This window comes from Myxocyprinus asiaticus, chromosome 6 (genome assembly GCF_019703515.2).
Source record: "Myxocyprinus asiaticus isolate MX2 ecotype Aquarium Trade chromosome 6, UBuf_Myxa_2, whole genome shotgun sequence".
Lineage (NCBI taxonomy): Eukaryota > Metazoa > Chordata > Actinopteri > Cypriniformes > Catostomidae > Myxocyprinus > Myxocyprinus asiaticus.
The window spans coordinates 50,656,228-50,679,739 of NC_059349.1; the positions used below are offsets into that span (position 1 = coordinate 50,656,228).

Sequence of the window (23,512 nt, forward strand, 5' to 3'; positions counted from 1 at the left end):
AAGGAAGACGCAGTTTGCCAGTAGGGAAACGAACTAGCGGAAGATATAGATCGCATGGGGTTAGCCTTACAGGGAACCGCCACATGCGGAGCACCCACCCCAGAACCGGGCTCTTAGTTAGCGCGTGTACTGGGCCGGCAGCGAGTCTCTCCGAAAACTCGACTGCCACAGGGCTCGGAGGAAGTCAACCAGGGAACAACTTTTGTGAACACTACTGGGAATTAACAGCGCACGTCTTCAGCTCAAAAGGAGGTGGAAGGCGCTATGTGCAAGCGATACACCCAGCCGGCTATCCCGGGCTTATCCGCTTGTGTTGCGTGCCACTACCTGGGACCAAACCGGTTCCACCCGGAGGTTGTAGAACCTTGCAAAGGTGTTGAGTGTTGCCCAGCCCGCTGCTCTGCAATGTCTGTTAGAGAGGCACCTCTGGCCAGGGCCCAAGAAGCCGCTACACCACGGGTAGAATGGGCTCGTAGCCCTACCGGGGGCGGCATGTTTTGGGCGAGACATGCCATAGTTATGGTGTCAATGAGCCAGTGGGCGATCCTCTGCTTGGAGACAGCGCTTCCTTTCCGCTGTGCACCAAAGCAGACAAAGAGCTGCTCAGAGATTCTAAAGCTCTGCGTGCGATCCAAATAGATGCGTAAAGCGCGCACCGGACACAGCAACGACAGGGCTAGGTCTGCCTCCTCCTGGGGCAGCGCTTGCAGGTTCACCACCTGGTCTCTAAAAGGAGTGGTGGGAACCTTGGGCACATAGCCCGGTCGGGGGTCTCAGGATCACGTGAGAATAGCCCGGACCGAACTCCAGGCACGTTTCGCTGACAGAGAACGCTTGCAGGTCACCTACCCTCTTGATGGAAGTGAGCGCAGTCAGGAGGGCAGTCTTCAAGGAGAGTGCCTTAAGCCCGGCTGACTGCAAAACTCAAAGGGAGCTCTCTGTAGACCCTGAAAAACTACAGAGGTCCGATGAGGGAACAAGGCGTGGCCTGGAGGGATTCAGCCTCCTGGCACCTCTTAGGAACCTGATGATCAGATCATGCTTCCCTAAGGACTTACCGTCGACTGCGTCATGGTGTGCTGCTATGGCAGCAACGTACACCTTCAAGGTGGAAGGGGACAGCCTCCCTTCCAACCTCTCTTGCAGGAAGGAAAGCACTGATCTGACTGCGCACCTCTGGGGGTCTTCCTGATGGGAAGAACACCACTTAGCGAACAGACACCACTTAAAGGCATACAGGCGCCTCGTAGAGGGAGCCCTAGCCTGAGTGAACGTGTCTACCACCGCAGGTGGGAGACAGCTTAGGTCTTCCGCGTCCCGTCCAGGGGCCAGACATGGAGATTCCAAAGGTCTGGGCGCGGGTGCCGGATGGTGCCCCTTCCCTGAGAAAGAAGGGCCTTTCTCAGGGGAATTTGCCCGGGGGAGCTGTCACGAGGAGCGTGAGGTCCGAGCACCACGTCTGGGCGGGCCAGTAGGGTGCTTACCAGGACGACCTTCTCCTCGTCCTCCCTGACCTTGCACAGGGTCTGTGCAAGCAGGCTCACTGGGGAAAACGCATATTTGCGAATGCCAGGGGACCAGCTGTGTGCCAGGGCGTCTATGCCGAGGAAGGCCTCGGTGAGGGCGTACCAGAGCGGGCAGTGGGAGGATTCTTGGGAGGCGAACAGGTGCACCTGTGCCTGACTGAATCGACTCCAAATCAGCTGGACCACCTGAAGGTGGAGTCTCCACTCTCCCTTGAGGGTAACCTGTTGTTACGGCGCGTCCGCCGAAGGTTTGAGGTTGCCCGGGATGTGAGTGGCTTGCAGCGACTTGGTGCTGCTAACTCCGTTGGAGGAGACGGCGGGCGAGTTATGACATACAGCCTTGGCGGTTGACATATGCTACCGCTGCCGTGCTGTCTGTCCGAACTAGCACGTCCTTCTTCATCTCGGCTGGAGGGACAGGTTCTATCGCGTCCTTCCGTAGGAGGGTAGCGATCTCCGCGCAAGGTAGCAGCGTTTCCATCTTTCACCAAGGTGAAGTGGACACCGCTGGACCTGGGCGGATGCCCAGCGAAGTGAATCGTGCAGCCGAGTCGGACGGTCCGGACCAGCCCTCGCGACGGACTGGAAAGCGCAAGCCATGCATCCGAGTTCTGCGCAAGGGGGACCAAAGGGACAACGTCATCGGATGTACCGGCGGGTGGGGCCTAGCGGCGGGGCGGAGCTTGAGGTGCCACACCACATCGTGGCCGTGCTGAGTCCGAGGACATCGAAGCACTTACCTGGCTCCTTGTGACCACCCCCGGAACAGCCTGGGACGGGGGAGGAAGAGGCCTGTCCTCATGACCCGTGGAGACTGTCACATCGGGGGCGGATTTGTGCCACAGCTGGGCGCTCAGGGCGGGAGACCGCCGCTGGAGCGCCAACCTGCCAAATGGAGTGGTGGACGGTGGTCGTGATGCCAGCCGTACACACCGAATATGTGACCCAGGGAACAAGGAAACCACTCTTGCGGAGCTCTTGAGTACTGCAGCCACTTGGGCATGCAGCGCAATTAAATGCAAAAGGTAACAAAAAGATCTGCTTACCAGCTCCAGAGCAGCGGGTTTCGTTGTCCCTTGGTCGCCTGTCTCAGGGGCGCTTCGAAGACCTCCGTGGGTTCTTCAGTGCCGGCTGTGAGACGGGTGGCGTCGGCTTCCTGCGGTGGGCTCCATGCCAGGGCCGGGCCGGAGGGGCGGGCTGCGGCGGAGCCGGTGCAGTCACCGCAGGGGGACGCCCTCGGCGATGAGTAGATGGGGGATCTTGAGCCACGCCGGGGCAGGACAAGCCGGCTAGCATCCATCTACTGCTCTACCATCGAGAACTGCTGGGCAAAGTCCTCGACAGTGTCACCGAATAGGCCCGCCTGGAAAATGGGGGCAGCAAGGAAACGTGTCCTGTCGGCCTCACCCATCTCGACCAGGTTGAGCCAAAGGTGGCGCTCCTGGACCACTAGTGTGGCCATCGTCCGCCCGGGAGACCGTGCCGTGACCTCCGTCGCTCGGAGAGCGAGGTCGGTCACCGAGCGCAGTTCCTGCATCAATCCCGGGGCGGAACTACCCTCGTGCAGTTCCTTTAGCGCCTTGGCGGACTTGCAAGAGAGCCATGGCGTGCAGGGCGGAGGCGGCTTGTCCAGCAGCGCCGTAGGCTTTGACCGTCAGAGACGACGTAAACCTACAGGCCTTGGACGGGGGCTTTGGGCACCCACGCCAGGTGGCGGCGCTCTGTGGGCATAGGTGCACCGCGAGCGCCTTTATCCACCGGGGGATTGCCGAATAACCCTTGGCCGCCCCACCATCGAGGGTAGTGAGAGCGGGGAAGCTGAAAGGATCGGGACCGGGCAGTAAAAGGTGCCTCCCGCGACCTTGTCAGCTCTTCATGCACTTCCGGGAAGAAAGGAACGGGGCGGGGCGTGGCTTTGAGCGGCGCCGCGAGCCCAGGAACCAATCACAGAGCCGCGAGGGTTCGAAATCCACTCTGTCCGGGAAAGCATGTCGTCATCTCCGCGTCAGCCTGTGACTGGGCGATTGACCCCGAAGGGAGGAGCCCAGCCGAGGCTTCCGACTGGACGAGCCCGCTCTCCGATGCTGCGCTCGAGAGCTCATCACTTTCGCGGGCTCCGAATAAGAGGTCGAACTCGCCGTGAGACGAGCCGGCGGACTCACCCGGAAGCCCGATCGGGGCAGACGAGCGTGCTGGGGAATGGGAGGTCCGCGGGGGGATACCCGGCGGAGGCGGTCCCATTGGGGTCCCCAAATCGCCCCCAGTGCTAGCCGCACTGGCCTCAAACCCGTGGGTAAAAGGACCGAGGCGGGAGCCTCTGGGGTGGCTCGCTTCCTTACGAAGGCGAGCCGCGACCGCAACGTTGCCATGGACACATTCTCGCAATGAGAATGTGACCATCCACGAACGCTGTCTCCGCGTGAGCAGTGCCCAGACACGAAAGACAGTGATCGTGACCGTTAGAAGGCGAGAGATAACGAGCACAACCAGGAATAACACACAATCGGAAAAGCATCTTTAAAAAGACGCGTCTTTAAAAAGACGTTCCGTGTGTGCGCTCTTTTAGAGAAATATATACTCTTTTAGAGGGGAAAAATGCTCTTTCAGAAAATATACTCTCTAGTTTTTCTGCCGAAGCGCCCAGGGGCATTCTCTGCAGTGCACCAGTGCAGAGGAGGGAGAAGCCGCTGAAATGCACCGTCAGATCCAGCAGAGGTGAATGAACAGTAGTATTCAGCTCAATGAGCATGACCGTTCGGCTCCGAAGAGAAAATCTGAATGAGTGGTTACATACCAGCTCCTTTTATACCCGTATGTTCGGGGGAGTGGCATGCAAATACCACTCGCCAATTTTCATTGGCCTTTTATCAAAGACCAGAGGTGTCTCGGGCTCCCAAGAGTGACCCCTAGTGTCACTACATCGACACCAACGTCGAGTGAGTGACAGATAGGGAACTAACGTCTCGGTTACTGTCGTAACCTCCGTTCCCTGATGGACAGAACGAGACGTTGTGTCAATGTAGTGACACTATTGTTCGCTCTTGAGAGCCCCGATCACCTCAGATCTCTGAGAAAAGGCCAACGAGAATTGGCGAGTGGAATTTGCATGCCACTCCCCCGGACATACGGGTATAAAAGGGAGCTGGAATGTAGGCGCCTTTGAGGAACCTGATGATCAGGTCGTGCTGTCCAAGGGACTTACCGTCGACTGTGTCATGGTAAGCCGCTATAGCGGCTACATAAACCTTCAAGGTGGAGGGGGACAGCAGCCCCTCCAGCCTCTCCTGCAGAAATGAGATCACTGACCCAACTGCGCATCTCTGGGGGTCTTTGGCTCGGGAAGAACACAAATTCGTGAATAAGTGCCACTTTAGGGCATAAAGCTGCCTGGTAGAGGGAGCTCTGGCTTGAGTGATCGTGTCTACGACTGCTGGTGGTAGACCGCTTAGACCTTCCGCGTCCCATCCAGGGGCCAGACATGGATATTCCAGAGGTCTGGGCGCGGATGCCAGATGTGCTAGATGGCCTCCGTCTGTTTCTTCACCGCCGAGAACTGCTGAATCGCCTGCCCGAGTGCTCGCGCTGTGATCTTTGTCACCCAGAGGGCGAGGTCGGTCGCTGAAAGCAGCTCCTGCAGCACATCGGGATCAGGACTACCCATGTGCGGGGGCCTGGGTAGCTCAGTGGTAAAATACGCTGGCTACCACCCCTGGAGCTCGTTAGTTCGCTAGTTAAAATCCCAGGGTGTGCTGAGTGACTCTAGCCAGGTCTCCTAAGCAACAAAATTGGCCCAGTTGCTAGGGAGGGTAGAGTCACATGGGGTAACCTCCTCATGGTCACTATAATGTGGCTCGTTCTCGGTGGGGCGCATGGTGAGTTGAGCGCGGATGCCACGGTGGATGGCGTGAAGCCTCCACACACACAATGTCTCCGTGGCAACGTGCTCAACAAGCCATGTGATAAGATGCATGGGTTGATGGTCTCAGAAGCGGAGGCAACTGAGATTTGTCCTCCACCGCCCGGATTGAGGTGAATCACTACGCGACTACGAGGACTTAAAAAGCGCACTGGGAATTGGGCATTCCAAACTGGGTGAAAAAAAAGGGGAAAAATCCCCCCCCCCCCACAAAAAACTTTGACTACCCTCGTGCAGTTCTTTTAGTGTCTTGGCCTGGTGTACCTGCAGGAGGGCCATGGCATGCAGGGCGGAGGGGGACTGTCCAGAGGCACTGTAGGCTTTGGCCACCAGGAGACGATGTAGTCCTACAGGCTCTGGAGGGGAGCGCCGGACGATCCCGCCAGGTGGCGGCGTTTTGCGGGCACAGATGCATCGCAACCGCCTGATCCACCTGAGGGACCTCCGTGTACCCGTGGACCGCCCCGCCGTCGATGATATTGAGAGCAGACGAACCCGGAAGTCTGTTTTCGGGCAGCGAAATGTGCCCTCCACGACCTCATGAGTTCGCCATGCACCTCCGGGAAGAAAGGAACCGGGGGGGCGTGGTCATGAGTGGCACCCTGAACCCAGGAACCAATCATCAAGCCGCGAGTGCTCAGGGGAGGCTGGAGGGTTCCAGTCCAACCCGATACTCGCGGTGGCCCGGGCAAGCATGGCGGTCAGCTCTGCGTCAGCCTCAGACTGGCAGCCCAGTCGAGTCCTCGGCATCCGACATCGCCAGTGTGCTCTCCGATGCAGCAATCGAAGACTCATCCTGCTTGTGGGCTCCGAAAGAGATGTCAAGCTGGCCATGAGCCGGGCTGGTCTCATTTCAGAACCGGACGGGAGCAAACAAGCGTGCTGGGGAACGGGAGATCCGCGGGGAATTACCCGGCAAGACCGCGCCCATTGAACTCCCCAAATCACCTCCAGCACCAGCTGGGCCGGCCTCACATCCGTGGGTAGAAGGCACAGCACGGGGGGCGGCTAGAGTGGCTTTCCCTCGGGAAAGAAGGAAAGCTGCGACCGCAACGTTGCCATGGTCATATCCTTGCAATGAGAACATGACCATCCACAAACGCAGCCTCAGTGTGATCGCTGCCCAGACACGTGAGGCAGTGCCCGTGGCCATTGGAGGAGGAGAGATAACGACCGTATCCAGGAATCACACAAAGATGGAAAGGCATCTTTAAAAAGACGCGTCTTTAAAAATACATTCAACGTCAATGTGTGTGCTCTAATAGAGAAAATATACTCTTTAGCAGCAATATACACTCTTTTAGCGATGTCGAAGCGCACAGGGGTGAAATCTGCACTCGTCGTGCTGAAGGAGAGAAAGCCACTGGAAATGCGCCGTATATCCAACAGCATACGCTTCTTAAGAGGTGAATGGAACAGCAGTAGTATTCAGCTCGCTGATAGTACAACCGCTCGGCTCCGAAGAAAAAATCTGAATGAATCCTGCATTCCAGCTCCCTTTTATACCCGTATGTCCAGGGGAGTGGCATGCAAATTCCACTCGCCAATTCTCATTGGCCTTTTCTCAGAGATCTGAGGTGATCGGGGAATCAACACAATGTCGAGTGAGCGACAGAAGGGGAACATTAATTCAGTGAAGACATGGAAACAACTGATAAATGTACTTTTTACCGCACTTTTTTCCTTGTATCTGGATTAACCGTGCATGTATATGTAGTAATTATAGTTAAGAGGTCTTCAGCATGTCACAGAAGGCTACATCCAGAATGTGCATTAAGGCAAAGAAATGTGTGATGCACTAAAAAGAGAAAAGCATTTTAGACTTTGGTTTCATGAAAAAAAATTATCGAAACGAAATGAACTAGTTATTAACCAGCTACCAACATTTAAAAATAAAGTTTTCACTCCAGAACAATTGAGAGGGATTTAGTTCCCGTTTTCGTTTACGTTCTGTGAAAAACGTTACTAAATAAATAACAAAAAACGTAAAAAATTCATTTTCTGTTGTGTTTTCATTCCTTGAGATATTTTCAGTCCCTGATTTTAACGTTTCTACACTGGCCCCACTTCTAATGCAAGTGCCTTACTGCCATTCTTGCTTTACAATAAATAAATGAGACGTGTTGACATTACTTTTTGTGATAATCAACATTATGCCACAAATGCTGTCGATTGAGCTTAACTTGTATTGAACCAGAATATTTAATTATACAGTGCTTTACAGATAATTACAGATATGAATAGTCCCCTCCATGTCCGGTCCTGGTATCCGTGCAAACGAAAGTAACCGAGTTTAATTTTTAGTTGGCCAAGAGTTGAAAGATTGGATACAAATTTGCACACACAGGGTTGATAAGCAATCATGTCTCAGCATTCTCGTGCTAAGACCCTGAATGTTCCATTAATGTTAGGGCTTGTACCTGATGGTAGAGGTTTTCCCAGTAGTCTTGTGTCATTAGTCTGAAGAGAGCCAGGAAGGCCCAGCCAAAGGTGTCAAAACTCGTGTAGTCGTAGTTTGGGTTCCGACCCGTTTTCAAACAGTCAAACCCATCAGGGCACTTCCTGTATTGGGAAGAAACGTGAAAATATTTAACAGCGGAAATTACAAATGTGAAATAAAGGATAAAAAAACAATGTAAATCTTACAAAAACTTGTCCAGGTCACATTTCGCCCCATATTTGTAGTGTCACTAATAATTTTTTGCATTGTGACAATATTTTCATGACAATTAAGCCTTAATCCCATTAATCTCAATGGTGATTCTCATGAAATTATCATAACTATAATACAGTAAATTGTAACATTTATTGAAGCAAACAATGCTGAAATTATTATTATTATTATTATTATTATTATTATTATTATTATTTTCAATTTTACATTACAGGCAGTATACCAAACACAAGCATTCTATATAAATGCAAATACTTTTAAATAAAATGAAAATTTGATATAAATGAAAATAATATTTCATTATTATTATTATTTTTTTTATTATTTTTTTATTTTTGCATTACAGTAATGAGAATGGGGGTGCTTAATTAAATATATAAGTATATATTTAAAAATACTGTATATGTCAAATAATGTCACAAAGCAAAAACACTTTATGGTCCTAAAAATAGGCATCATTTTATTTAAGCAAAATATAATTTTGAGGTAAAAAACTTCTTGACAGGTCAAGATGTGAAAAAGATGTAGAATTAAAAAAACTTCCACAGTATATTACATGAAACATTATTATCCTGCATTTTCATAAACACAATAAAAGTATTAATAAAGACAGTATATTAAAGTAAGACAACAGTTACATGTGATGTGGCCCAAACAGAAGATTATAAGGAAGCAGATGGGTATCGAGTTGCAGTTATTTTCCACACCCCCCCTACCCCTGGCCTCAGTTCCTCCTCTCTTTCTCTCTGTTACCATGGTGACATAAGGTTTGAGTGACAGGCCAAGCAGAGGACAGACGCATATCATTCTAACGGAGGAATCATTTAGTAATGAAACAGCCAACAGCTGGACAGCAGAGCCACAAATCTCTGTAAATCTCTCGCCCAAAGGCAGAAAGAGACCGTATATCATGAACTCCCTGACAATGTGTACGCATACACACTGGTTTATATAATACAGTACAGTAAAATACCATGGATTGTGGCAATATAACCTAAAATATGTCGGAGATATAGCCGTAATGCAATACTGGGTGGAAGTGAAGTAAAAATAAAAAATAGAAACAAATAAACTCCATTTAAGAAAAATTGCATTGCTCAGATGACTTAATGGCGTTCTCAGTTATGTTTCTTTCACACAATCAGTCAAACGTTCGGACACAATTGATTGAATGTTGAATTTATGAAGCTTAAATATAAGATAGTTTTGATTTGATTAATCTTGGAAAATCTGAGCAGAATTTCAGATATTGTTGAGATTTCTTCTGAAGCGCAACTTGTAAAAAAACTAGATGTGGCCCACCTTACAACTTAAAGCTGGAGCCGGGCTTGCCTAATACTGCCAGTTAAATGTCAGATATTCACGGATTAATTCTGTAATTAATTTCCGTACTATTCGGCCAAAGCATTATGACCACTTACAGGTGAAGCAAATAACGCTGACCATCTCCTAACAAGGCCACATGTCATGGTCTGGGTAGATTAGGTGGTAAGCGAACAATCAGTTCACGTAGTTAACTTGTTGAATACAGGAGAAATGGGCAGGAGTAAAAACCTGATTCTTTGACAAGGGGCAAATTGTTATGGCCAGACGACTGGGTCAGAGCATCTGTGAAACAGCAAGGCTTGTGGGCTGCTCCTGGTCAGCAGTGGTGAGTACCTACCGACTGAGAAGGCACAAACCACAAACTGGCGACAGAGTATTGGGCGCCCAAGGCCAACAGACCGACAGAAGGGCTACTGTGGCACAAGTCACAGAAAATTGTAATGATGGTCACGGGAGGAATGTGTCACAACACACAGTGCATCGCACCCTGCTGCGAATAGGGCTGCATACCTGCAGACCGGTCAGAGTGTCCATGATGACCCCTGTCCACCGTTGAAAGAGCCGACAATGGGCACGCGAGCATCGGAATTGGACTTGGAGCAGTGGAAGAAGGTCGCCTGGTCCGATGAGTCCCGTTTTCTTTTACATCACGTGGATGGCCATGTATGTGTGCGCCATTTACCTAGGGAAATGATGGCATCAGGATGCACTGTGGGAAGACGACAAGCCGGTGGAGGGAGTGTGATACTCTGGGCAATGTTCTGCTGGGAAACCCTGGGTCCAACTATTCATGTGAATGTCAATTTGACATTTGCCACCTACCTAAACATCATTGCAGACCAGGTACACCACTTCGTGGCAATGGAATTCCCTGATGGGAGTGGACTCTTTCAGCAACATAATGCACCCTGCCACACTGCACACATTGTTCAGGAATGATTTGAGGAACATGATGAAGAGTTCAAGGTGTTGCCCTGGCCTCCAAATTCCCCAGATCTCAATCCGATTGAGCATCTGTGGGATGTGCTGCACCAACAAGTCTGATCCACGGCGGCTCCATCTCGCAACTTACAGAACTTGAAGGATCTGCTGCTAATGTCTTGGTGCCAGATACCACAGGACACTTTCAGGGGTCTTGTAGATTCCATGCCTCGGCGGGTCAGCACTGTTTGGGAGGCACGCGAAGGACCAACAGCATATTAGGCAGGTGGTCATAATGTTTTGGCTCATCAGTGTATAGTAACAGTGTGCTGGAGATGGTTGCAACAGGAAACAGCAGTAAGAGTGTCTCTCGGGTTTTGCCCACTCACACATTTGTGCTGAGTATGCTTGCAAGTCCTGAGCTGTCATATCAACTGCTTAATAATGTAGCGAGTATGCAAGTAATGTGGGTAAAAACAGATTCAACTCACTAACAGATTTATGACATTCATGAAGCTATCAGATAGCACAGATTCATGAAGAAATCAATATATCACAGTACAATCTTTGCGTGTTCTAACCTCAAACCCTAAGTTTTTTTTATTTATTATTTTAGTGCATACCTCACCCTGCACCATTTGTGCTACAGATTTAAATGATACCTTAAATCATTTGGTTTCTTCAAGAGAGGTGTGCAATTTCTTTTCTAAGTGACTGAACTTACGATTTTAGCCTGGCGGTCGGTTAAAAAGGTGAAAAAAATAGCCCCTAGCCATGCATGGAAAGTGGGACCTGAGCCATATCTAGGGACCCAAATATCTTATACACTCACTGAACACTTTTTTAGGAACACTATGGTCCTAATAAAGTGCCCAACATGGTCTTCTGCTGTTGTAGCCCATCCGCCTTAAGGTTCGATGTGTTGTGCATTCTGAGATTCTATTCTGCTCTTGTACAGAGTGGTTATCTGAGTTACCGTAGCCTTTCTGTCAGCTCGAACCAGTCTGGTCATTCGCCGTTGACCTCTCTCATCAACAAGGCGTTTCCATCCGCAGAACTGCCACTCGCTGGATGTTGTTTTTTCTACCATTCTAAGTAAATTCTAGAGACTGTTGTGCGTGAAAATCCCAAGAGATCAGCAGTTACAGAAATACTCAAACCAGCCCATCTGGCACCAACAATCATGCCACGATCGAGATCACTGAGATCAAATATTTTCCCCATTCTGATGGTTGATGTGAACATTAACTGAGGCTCCTGACCCATATCTGCCTATACACTGCACTGCTGCCATACGATTGGCTGATTAAATATCAGCTGGAATTTGTTTTGTGGAATATTTCTTGCAGTACATTGGTGTGACGACTGAATGGACCGGCTCACTGAACATTCGTTTGACTGCCCGAGGAACTGAACGGCTCCCTTTTTTTGTGTGTATGTGTGCTAGTTCCCCTAGCAGCTGGAGTTTGTTTTGTGGAGGAACACACCTTCGGGGCAATCTACGCGTTTTTTGTGTTTTTTCCGCTTATTGGCTGGAGTTTGTTTTATAGAATTTTTTTCTGTTTATAATTCTGTCTCACAAAATTTTTAAAAAATAAAACAAAAAATAACTTTGTCTCTCCCCTCGTTTTCTTAAAAAAAAAAAAAAAAGCAAAAATCGAAGTTACAGTGAGGCACTTATAATGGAAGTGAATGGGGCCAATTTTTAAGGGTTTAAAGGCAGAAATTTGAAGCTCATAATTTTATAAAAGCACTTACATTAATTCTTCTGTTAAAACCTGTGTATTATATGGGCTGTAAAGTTGTTTAAAAATATTTTTTTTTCTGGGATTACAAGGTTTACAGTGTTACTGTAACCCAGATTTGTGCCTTTTTTTCTTTTCTTTTTTTGAAAAAGAAAGGTGACACAAGTTGAAATTACATTCTGTAGTAATCAATATTACAGTATATTACAGCCAAAAATGTAGTCAATAGAGCTTAACTTGTCTGGAACATGGAATATTCCTTTAATATCTGAAAAAGTTGAAGTATACAGTTGTGCTCAAAAGATTGCATACCCTGGCAGAAATTGTGAAATTTTGGCATTGATTTTGAAAATATCTTTTATTTAATGATAGTGATCATATGAAGCCATTTATTATCACATAGCTGTTTGGCTCCTTTTTAAATCATAATGATAACAGAAATCACCCAAATGGCCCTGATCAAAAGTTTACATACCTTTGAATGTTTGGCCTTGTTACAGACACACAAGGTGACACATACAGGTTTAAATGGCAATTAAAGGTTAATTTCCCACTCCTGTGGCTTTTTAAATTGCAATTAATGTCTGTGTATAAATAGTCAATCAGTTTGTTAGCTCTCACATGGATGCACTGAGCAGGCTAGATACTGAGCCACGGGGAGCGGAAAAATTACTGTTAAAAGACCTGCGTAACAAGGTAATGGAACTTTATAAAGATGAAAAGGATATAAAAAGATATCCAAAGCCTTGAAAATGCCAGTCAGTAATGTTCAATCACTTATTAAGAAGTGGAAAATTCTGGGATCTCTTGATACCAAGCCAAGATCAGGTAGACCAAGAAAGATTTCAGCCACAACTGCCAGAAGAATTGTTCAGGATACAAAGAAAACCCCACAGGTAACCTCAGGAGAAATACAGGCTGCTCTGGAAAAAGATGGTGTGGTTGTTTCAAGGAGCACAATACAATGATACTTGAACAAAAATGAGCCGTATGGTCGAGTTGCCAGAAAGAAGCCTTTACTGTGCCAGTGCCACAAAAAAGGCCAGTTACAATATGCCCGACAACACCTTGACACGCCTCACAGCTTCTGGCACACTGTAATTTGGAGTGATGAGACCAAAATAGAGCTTTATGGTCACAACCATAAGCACTATGTTTGGAGAGGGGTCAACAAGGCCTATAGTGAAAAGAATACCATCCCCACAGTGAAGCATGGTGGTGGCTCACTGATGTTTTGGGGGTGTGTGAGCTCTGAAGGCATGGGGAATCTTGTGAAAATTGATGAATGCAGCATGTTATCAGAAAATACTGGCAGACAATTTGCATTCTTCTGCACAAAAGCTGTGCATGGGATGCTCTTGGACTTTCCAGCATGACAATGACCCTAAGCACAAGGCCAGATTGACCCTCCAGTGGTTACAGCAGAAAAAGGTGAAGGTTCTGGAGCGACCATCACAGTCTCCTGACCTTAATATCGTCAAGCCACTCTGGGGTGATCTCAAACGTTTGGTTTATGCAAGACAACCAAAGACTTTGCATGACCTGGAGGCATTTTGCCAAGACGAATGGGCAGCTATACCACCTGAAAGAATTTGGGGCCTCATAGACAGCTATTACAAAATACTGCACACTGTCATTGATGCTAAAGGGGGCAATACACAGTATTAAGAACTAAGTGTATGCAGACTTTTGAACAGGGGTCATTTCATTTTTTTCTTTGTTACCATGTTTTGTTTTATGATTGTGTCATTCTGTTATAACCTACAGCTGAATATGAATCCCATAAGAAATAAAAGAAATGTGTTTTGCCTGCTCACTCATGTTTTCTTTAAAAATAGTACATATATTACCAATTCTCCAAGAGTATGCAAACTTTTGAGCACAACTGTATATACTTTCACTCCGGACTATATGATTGACTCTGGCTCTCTTGTTTTGTGGTGTTTGATGTATTTACTGTGTTGTAGAGTTGTTTGTTTTTGTTTTGATGTATATGAAGTGCTTTGAACATTGGAAAAGCGCTATATAAATTAAACTTATTATTATTATTTCTATACATACTTATATTTTCTATTCGCTTTTTATTTTTATACTATTTCATTCTTCTTGTTGTATTGTTTGTGCACTGAAAGCTTCTGTCACCAAGACAAATTCCTTGTATATGTAAGCATACTTGGCAATAAAGCTCATTCTGATATTAATATATATATATATATATATATATATATATATATATATATATATATATATATTAATACCTGTTAAACTTTCCCTGTTTTTATCTTATATCATTGTCATTCTCTCTGCCTGTTAAATATAAGTGAGAGGGAGAGAAAGACAAGAACAGTCATAATCCCCAATGTTCTGTTGTCATCAAAACAGCCATTAACCAACCTACAGGATCAAGAGGATCAGATGTGAATTTAGAGGGGAAATCCACTCTGGTGTGTGTGGCATCAGCCAAGGAGAACAGTGATGGGAGTTTTCAAAGTGTTTACTGTACAAGGTGGCAAAGAGACTAAATAGATTCAGAGTTGGGATGATATTAGTTTTATATTAGGGCTCGGAGCATGAGGTTTGTAATTAATAAAGATTAGACCTGCACAATGTTCAGAAAGAATTTTGGATCATTCTTCCTTACAGAACTGCTTCAGCTCAGCCATATTTTTAGGATGTCTGGTGTGAACGGCTCTCTTGAGGTCATTCTACAACATCACTATTGGGTTAAGGTCTGGGCTCTGACTGAGCCACTCCAGAAGGATTTTCTTTTTTGAAGCCATTTTGTAGTGGACTTAGTTTGATGTTTAGGGTGATTGTCTTGCTGCATCACCCAACTTCTACAGAGCTTGAGCTGGTGCACAGCCACCCTGACATTATCCTGTAGGATATCTTGATAAACTTGGGAATTAATTTTTCCCTCGATGATAACAAGTGGTCCAGGCCCCGAAGCAGCAAAGCAGCCCAAAATCATGATGCTCCCTCTGTCGTACTTCACAGTTGGGATGATGTTTTCATGTTGGTATGCACTGCGCTTTTTATGCCCTACATAGTGCTGCATTTTCTTTCAACAGTTCAAGCTTAGTTTCATCAGTCCACAAATTTTTTTTCCCAGTAGCATTGTGGAGTGTCAAGGTGGTATTTGGCAAACTTCAGGTGCGCAGTAATGCTTTTGTTGGAAAGCACCGTCTTCCTTCGTGGTGTCCTGTCATAGACATCATGCCTGTTAAATGTTTTCCATAAAGTAGACTCATGAACAGAGATGTTCACCAGTTCTAATGATTCCTGCATGTCTTTAGCTTTCACTCTCTTTTTTACCTCACTGAGCATTCTGTGGTGTGCCCTTTGAGTCATCTTGGCTGGACGACCACTTCTAGGGAGAGTAGCCACAGTACTAAATCGTCTCCATTTATAGACAATTTTTCTAACTGTGGACAGATGAATATCTAAGCACTTCTAGATACATTTGTAACCCTTTCCAGCTTTGGAATTATTTGGTAGCATTGTTTAACTTGGGTCAAATGTTTTAAGTAGCCTTCCACTAGCTTCTCACAATAAGTTGTTGGAATTTTGACCCATTCCTCTAGACAGAACTGGTGTAACTGAGTCAAGTTTGTAGGCCTCCTTGCTCGCACATGCTTTTTCAGTTCTGCCCACAAATTTTCTATCAGATTGAGGTCAGGGCTTTGTGATGGCCACTCCAGTACCATGACTTTGGTGTCCTTAAACCATTTTGCCACAACTTTGGAGGTATGCTTGGGGTCATTGTCCATTTGGAAGACCCATTTGCGACCGAGCTTTAACTTCCTGGCTGATGTTTTGAGATGTTGCTTCAATATATCCACTAATTTTCCTTCCTCATGATGCCATCTATTTTGTAAGTGCACCAGTCCCTCCTGCAGCAAAGCACCCTCACAACATGATGCTACCACCCCCATGCTTCACGGTTGGGATGGTGTTCTTCGGCTTGCAAGCCTCACCCTTTTTCCTCCAAACGTAATGATGGTCATTATGGCCAAACAGTTAAAATTTTGTTTCATCAGACCAGAGGACATTTCTCCAAAAAGTAAGATCTTTGTCCCCATGTGCACTTGCAATCTGTAGTCTGGGTTTTTTATGTCGGTTTTGGAGCAGTGGCTTCTTCCTTGATGAGCAGCCTTTCAGGTTATGTTGATATAGGACTCGTTTTACTGTGGATATAGATACTTGTCTACCTGTTTCCTCCAGCATCTTCACAAGGTCCTTTGCTGTTGTTCTGGGATTGATTTGCACTTTTCACACCAAACTACATTCATTTCTAGGAGACAGAATGTGTCTCCTTCCTGAGCGGTATGATGGCTGCGTGGTCCCATGGTGTTTATACTTGTGTACTATTGTTTGTACAGATGAACGTGGTACCTTCAGGCATTTGGAAATTGCTCCCAAGGATGAACCAGACTTGTGGAGGTCCACAATCTTTTTTTCTGAGATCTTGGCTTATTTCTTTTTATTTTCCCATGATGTCAAGCTAAGAGGCACTGAGTTTGAAGGTAGGTCTTAAAATACATCCACAGGTACGCCTCCAATTCAGTATACCTCCTATCAGAAGATAATTGGCTAATTGTCTAAAGGCTTGACATCATTTTCTGGAATTTTCCAAGCTGCTTAAAGGCACAGTTGACATATAGTATGTAAACTTCAATATTTTATTGTCTTCTGTTTCATTGTCAGCAATAAAACGAGGCATCCGTTTACTGTTGGCACTACACGCTGCTCCGCAACGGACGCTTCCAGTGTTGACAAGTTAATTGATTATAATGGAGTATATTTGTTTTTGACGTGCTGCTCGCATCCGGTGTAGACATGGTGTAAGTAATAAACACTCATATACAGTATATACCTAGATAATAATAATAAAATGAATCTAGTTTAAGAATCCAACAAATCTAGAAGGTGCTCTTTGTTAGATAAAGCTTAAAAATGTAAACAATTTTAAAACGAACAATTTCTAAAACCATCTTAGAAGAACACAGTTGTGCCAATATGTGTGGGTGTGTTATCCAAAAAACAATTAGTCTTTGAAATTGTTTTTACAATGAAATAACCAAGTCTAATAAAGGCAGGTTTATTTTATGATTGAAGTGTGCCTAGTTTTTGATGATATAGCTAAATAATTTTTATGTTTTATATATTTTTCAGCTGATCAGAAAAAAGTTTGTCAGTTAATAGTTGGTCATTAAACAATTAAAATAAAATAAAAACAACTACAGCATTGCATTGGTTTTCTCTGGAATATCTGTATTTTAAGAATTTCCATTTGTAATATCTTATACAGCTGTATTGTAGGACTTTGAAATAGACAAACCACAGGTGGTCAGTGTGCACACGTTATGTCACTGGCACAGATGTCAACAACACACTATATGATATCAGCTTAGTGTACAGGAAGCAATTAGACTCTCAACCTACATTTATTTAATCCTGCTCAGATTGTTCTTGTCTTTTAACATGTTATTTCCGAGTTACTGAGTTATTTTATGGGTTTTATTTTAAAGCTGTTGTGACAATACCATTATAACATGCACTACTGAAATAAAATGGATTTGATCCTGTTGAAAAGACAAGCATTGCTGGTCTTTTTTTGGATGTGTGTAATTTTCTATGTTAAAATACTATCCTATCCCAGCTTTATATGCAGAGACAAGTAAGCTATTTGTTCATATCCCCAAAAAGCAAAAACACTGTTACTCTATGTTGCTATCATAACATTACTCTGTTTGTATGAGCATCCTGATTAGCCCAACACAGCAACATCATCTCAACCAGTGGCGTGAGTTTGGGGTAGGACTACCTGATTGTTCCACCAATGGCAGACAGGGGGAGTGTTTGGGGAAATCTGTTAAAATAGTCATTATTTTTGCAATTCCGTTCGGTGCCACTAGGGTCACAGAAATTACACACTTCTGCTTTACATTTACTATTGCTCAAGAGCCTTACCACTGCCAAACATTGTGCATTAATACAGAATGTCTATGTGCGGTCACAGATGAGCATTTGCTGAAATTTTACAGCAGCTTTTACCTATCCGTTTTGTAACTGACAAATATGTATGGGGCCATCCTTTGATGAAATATTGGAATATAAAGCACTTTATAATAAACGTTTAAATGTAACATTGGTGAGGTCTCATTTATATAAAGTAAATCTTTAAATATTACTGGAACTAAAACTAAAAGGTCCCACTAACTTTTGTCTCATCCTCAAAGTGCTTTTAACACTATGTACTGTAAAACGTGACTTAAAAACACTCTTTTTGACCATTTCAGCTTTCCATAGTTCAACACACTTTGTGTACAAATGACAGTTGTACAGTATATCATTAATTCACCGGGTGTTAGTTTAGAAGCTAACAGGCTATAAATAGGCTAAAATTGGTGCTTTTAAGAAAAAATAGTTGGTGCCATGAATCTTAAAGGTGCTGTAAGTGATTTTAGCCATTCTACTTCCATGAGACTGAGCCATTGAATTATCCACGCCCCCTCTTTCTAAAATCCTGCACTCCAAATATTCCAAATGAGCTTTATTGAGACCAACATTGTGCAGAAACGGTTGTTAAAAGCAAGAGCAGCAAAATAGCACCCTCAGCTGACAACTGTTGTGAGCAACATGGTATAAAAATGGCTTTAAGCCTCAATAATTCGCTGCAACTGCAATACTGTGAGAATGCGCAAAATGATTGACAGGTTCATTCAGGTCTTAAGCCTGGTAGCCCCACTGAGGCACAACCCCTGCTGACAACAATGTTTGGTCACCATTTTTTAAATTAATCTAACTTCTCTGTTTTCAGTTTATTTAAACTTTTTCTATACTTTGCAATAATCAATCATCTATTTTGAAACTGTTGAATATTAACACAGGTGAGTATGTAGTAGAAAAATATTGTTGAACCAGCTCTGGCACAGTAAACCTCTCCCATTTGTGGCTCTCTTCTGAGAGGTCTGCCCTGTTACGCAGGGATTTGTGGGATTATATTCCTGCGCGCTACAGAGGAAATGCGCGGGGGGAGAGACAGTTAGCCAGACACACAATGAATGACTTTCACTCTTAATTCTGTGGATTATTGGCATGGGATTTTTTATGCACAAACAACAGTCCTCACTGTACATTCGTAATGTGTAGACCATATACAATACTCTGACAAATGCACACTATGAGTAAATATCTTAAATTGAATACATTTCCCTTTCATTTTTTATTAATTACCTCTGATTATTTAGCTCATGTAAATAGCCCACACCCAGCCTTATAAATCAATACATTTGCTGAAATTTGACCACTATAGCAGTATATCCATTATAAAAGTATAGTGTATTGTAAAATGGAACTAGGTTTTTACATTTTCTTAAGAAGGTGGTTAAACTAGGTGGTTGCTAGGGTGTTCTGGAGGGTTGCTAGGCAGTTTCTTACTGGTCCAAGTAAAAATAGCCAACCTCTAAGTCTCAATAATGGCATTCTGATATGACTTGGGTCCCTTCTTCAATTTGAATCTATGGGATTTTTTCACTTGTATCATAGTCTGTCAGGTGAAAATTGTATATCCTATTATGTGAAAAGGAAGTTTGTTCAAATCCCTAACCCAAGTACTAGCAATATTAAAAGTGATGCTTGCCTAATAAAAGTGAAGTACAGTGTGTAATCGCATTTTTTTTTTTTTAAACAAATGGCAGCTGAGCAGTGATCATAATATCCTATATTATATTAATATGCAATGCATCAGCGCAATCTGAGACATGTAGCAAAGTGCCTGGTAATCTTTCTCACTCATGGGAGATTTATATTTAGTCATTTAGCAGATTTACTGCATGTTCGTTAGTTTAGAGGTTAGTTAGGCAGCAGTTACTAGATTGCATTGGATTGGTTAACCTTTAGGTGTCACATGGTGATTGAGCTGTATTTTAGAGGACAAACACAGTGGCAAGATTTACACCGATCAGCAACAACATTAAAACCACCTGCCTAATATTGTGTAGGTCCCCCTCGTGCCGCCAAAACAGTGCCAACCAGCATCTGAGATTATATTCTTCTCACCGCAATTGTACAGAGCGGTTATCTGAGTTGGTGCCAGATGGGCTAGTTTGAGTATTTCTGTAACTGCTGATCTCCTGGGATTTTCACACACAACAGTCTCTAGAATTTACTCAGAATGGTGCCAAAAACAAAAAATACCCAGTGAGTGGTAGTTCTGCGGACAGAAATGCCTTGTTGATGAGAGAGGTCAACAGAAAATGGCCAGACTGGTTCGAACTGACAAAGTCTACGGTAACTCAGATAACCGCTCTGTACAACTGTGGTGAGAAGAATAGCATCTCAGAATGCTATTTTGAGATGCGGCGTCAGCCGGAATGGTTGGCGGGCAGCTAATGAGGTGGCTAAAGGCTACAGCCACGAGTGTCAGATGCTAGTTCGCCTCTTGTGGCCAGTGGAGTGAGGTTTACACATACCTCTCAGCTATTACATACCAGCTGGCTCCTGTTACATGAGAATGACAATGACTTAAAAGGATAGTTCAGACAAAAATGCTCATTTTTTCATTATTTTTTCACCCTCATATTGTTCCAAACCCATATGACTTTCTTTCTTCCGTGGAACACGACACTTGTTTGTAACATGAGAGTGAGTAAATTATGACTTTGATTAATTTGTATTTTGACTGAACTATCCCTTTAAGTTATATACTCACAGCACTATGCAATTTTAGTGCATTTAGCACCTGGATTACGAATTGTTTTGGAAATATAGTGAACCACTGGCAAAAGTGTCGCAGCTGTTTAGTGAATTCCCCTCTCAGACTTTTCCTAACATTATGAAGTTCTTTAAATGAAGCACTCTCCTAATGACATCTGCTTGTTTAGTCATATCGTGAGGGATTGTGTTTAACTATCCGTAACACAGACATCCGATTATACCCCACATGCCACCACACTGACCGCTCTGTCTCCTCACACGCAGAGACGACTCCGTGTTCTCTCAGATTAACCATCATCAGTTTCAGGAATTATAGAAATTATAGCCTCACCATGGCTCCAGAGCCACGGCTGCGTTTCATGTCATATTCATGACAATGGTCTGCAACAGAGGGAATGAAATCATAGCAGACTAAACCAAAAAGATTTTCATATACAGTAGGGCTGACCTGGAGCTTTGTCACACATTTGTGAAGTTTACAGACAGAACTGGCAAAAATATACACAAAATATGACTTTTCACCTGCTTCGTACGATTTTCAAAGCAGTCTGTTGCATTGTCAGAAATGTAACATTTTTGTGTCCTCTGGGGTTAATTTTCAGGAGCATTTTTATATATATATATATATATATATATATATATATATATATACACCTTTATGAGAAGATATTGCTCACCTTACCATTTAAAAACACACAGCATGTTTACCATCCAGCCTGATCTCATGAAAATGATTTGACTATGGCAACATTTTTGCAAAATGACAATGTGTAGCTCCAAACATATATCGCTGCAGTGGCGCTTAAAGCAAGTTAAATGTTCTCAGATGAGGTTTTTATAGTTAATGCTCTATTAGGACTAGGCAATATAGCTACAAAATTCTATCTCTATATTTTTTTATCTTATTTAAGATATTCATATGCATCTCGATAATTATGCATTTGCTCTGAAATGGCATTATAAGTGATTTATTTTTTAAATCAGACGAACCATCACTTCAGTTAAACAGCCACTGTAGCCAAGTAGATTCAAAATGTTTAATGAATGAAATAAAAATCTAATAATGAAGGCATGTTTTCCTCTACATTAACACAAGAACGATATTTAATAATTTTCATTTAACCTCCTGAGACCCCCGCGTGACTGCTGTGTGCATTTTCCATTTCATTTTTTTATTTGTAACAAGTAGCACCTAATAAACAAGCAAAAAAAATAATAATAATATATATATAGAGAGAGAGAGAGAGAGAGAGAGAGAGAGAGAGAAAGAGAGAGAGCAAATAGTTTACAAAAAATGTACCTCCTCATATGTGGACAGTGGGACTAAGTTGTGAAATTTTAAGCTATAGAAAGTCCTTTTTTTTTTTCATCAAATAGTTCATTATGTGTCCAGGAGTGTTGGTCATTTAGGATGTTTGAGACGTTACAGACATTACAGCTGATTTTTTTAGAAAGATGAATACAAAATTCTGATTAAAGGTGTAAGGGGCAGGCCACCCAATGGCCCAAGGACGGTAACCAATGGCATGGCTGAAGGTCTCCTGTGCATTCTGTCTTATCGTGCGCATTAAGTTTGTTATTTCTATATAGTTAAATAACTATATTATTCGTTTTATGATCCCCGTTTATTTTATCTGACTCCAATTATAAAAGTTTCCAAGGATATTTTAATGTTCCAATCTTAATTAGTATTATTACATTTTGTTTAACATTTGATCATCATATTTAACTCTGTTTTATATTGTACTCGTTCATTTGGATTCCTGACGTTTAGAGAGTCTCGCGCCGGCCGTGTACGCGGATCTCACGGTCACAAATACGCCAGTATTGGTCGTTAAAACAGTAATTGACTAAATACTAATTAGATGGCTGCTCATGCTTGCCCTTTTATCTAAAAGTATTTTTTTATTCCCCTTAGATAGTAAACACTTATTTAGAGTGACATTATTTCTACCCAGAGGTCATGACCACTAAATTTACAAAGATAGACCAACAATACTAAGTTAAAATAGCTTTACATAACCATGCCATAGTTTCCTATGTACACTTAGTTAGAAAATATTACAATTACCAGAGGTTTAGACTTCACCCCATTTAGGCTCGGTCAACAACTTCATGTTGTCCTAAACGGAAATTCCATATCGAGCCAGTACACTCTAAGTATACTAGAACTAATGCCAATTTGTTAGTCTGAACTCTAAAGTCTCAGTCGGTGTGCCCCATGTTCCACTCAGAACTGAGCTTTAGTCTGCTACTAACCTGGTTGTAGATTTGCAAAAACATGGAATTAACGTAATCTACTAAAGACAATAATTTCAGAATAAATCAGAATAAACTCAAATGTAACAATTTATTTACCAGGTAAAATAATACATTCATCAATTCCAATTAGACAATAACAAGTCAAATGTAAACATTTATCAAAACATAAGAAAAAAGAATTGCATTCCTGGTAGAGAAAACTACACACAGCAATTGTGTGGGATATCTAACTAGATACTCCCCAATTCCTTTGTCTTCTCTCTTTAAATACCAAAGATTCTATTGTTATTTCAGATGTGTGTGTTTGATGTTATTTAGGATTTGGCTTACAATTTAGGGGTTCGAAGGTAGACCCTTGTAACTTGTGATTGAGTAGGTAATTTGATGTGTACAAAGAACACAACTAATTTGCATACAGCAT

At 43.8% G+C, this 23,512-nt stretch overlaps 1 protein-coding gene across 1 annotated transcript in view; it reads right to left on the reverse strand.

The window, feature by feature from the left end:
* LOC127443134 (sodium channel protein type 4 subunit alpha-like) overlaps nucleotides 1-23,512 on the reverse strand; it is a 100,134-nt gene that overhangs the window by 57,554 nt on the left and 19,068 nt on the right. Inside the window, exon 8 of the mRNA XM_051701669.1 lies at nucleotides 7,863-8,004. Within this exon, the coding sequence (XP_051557629.1) occupies nucleotides 7,863-8,004 (142 nt within the window). The remainder of the gene's footprint in view (nucleotides 1-7,862; nucleotides 8,005-23,512) is intronic.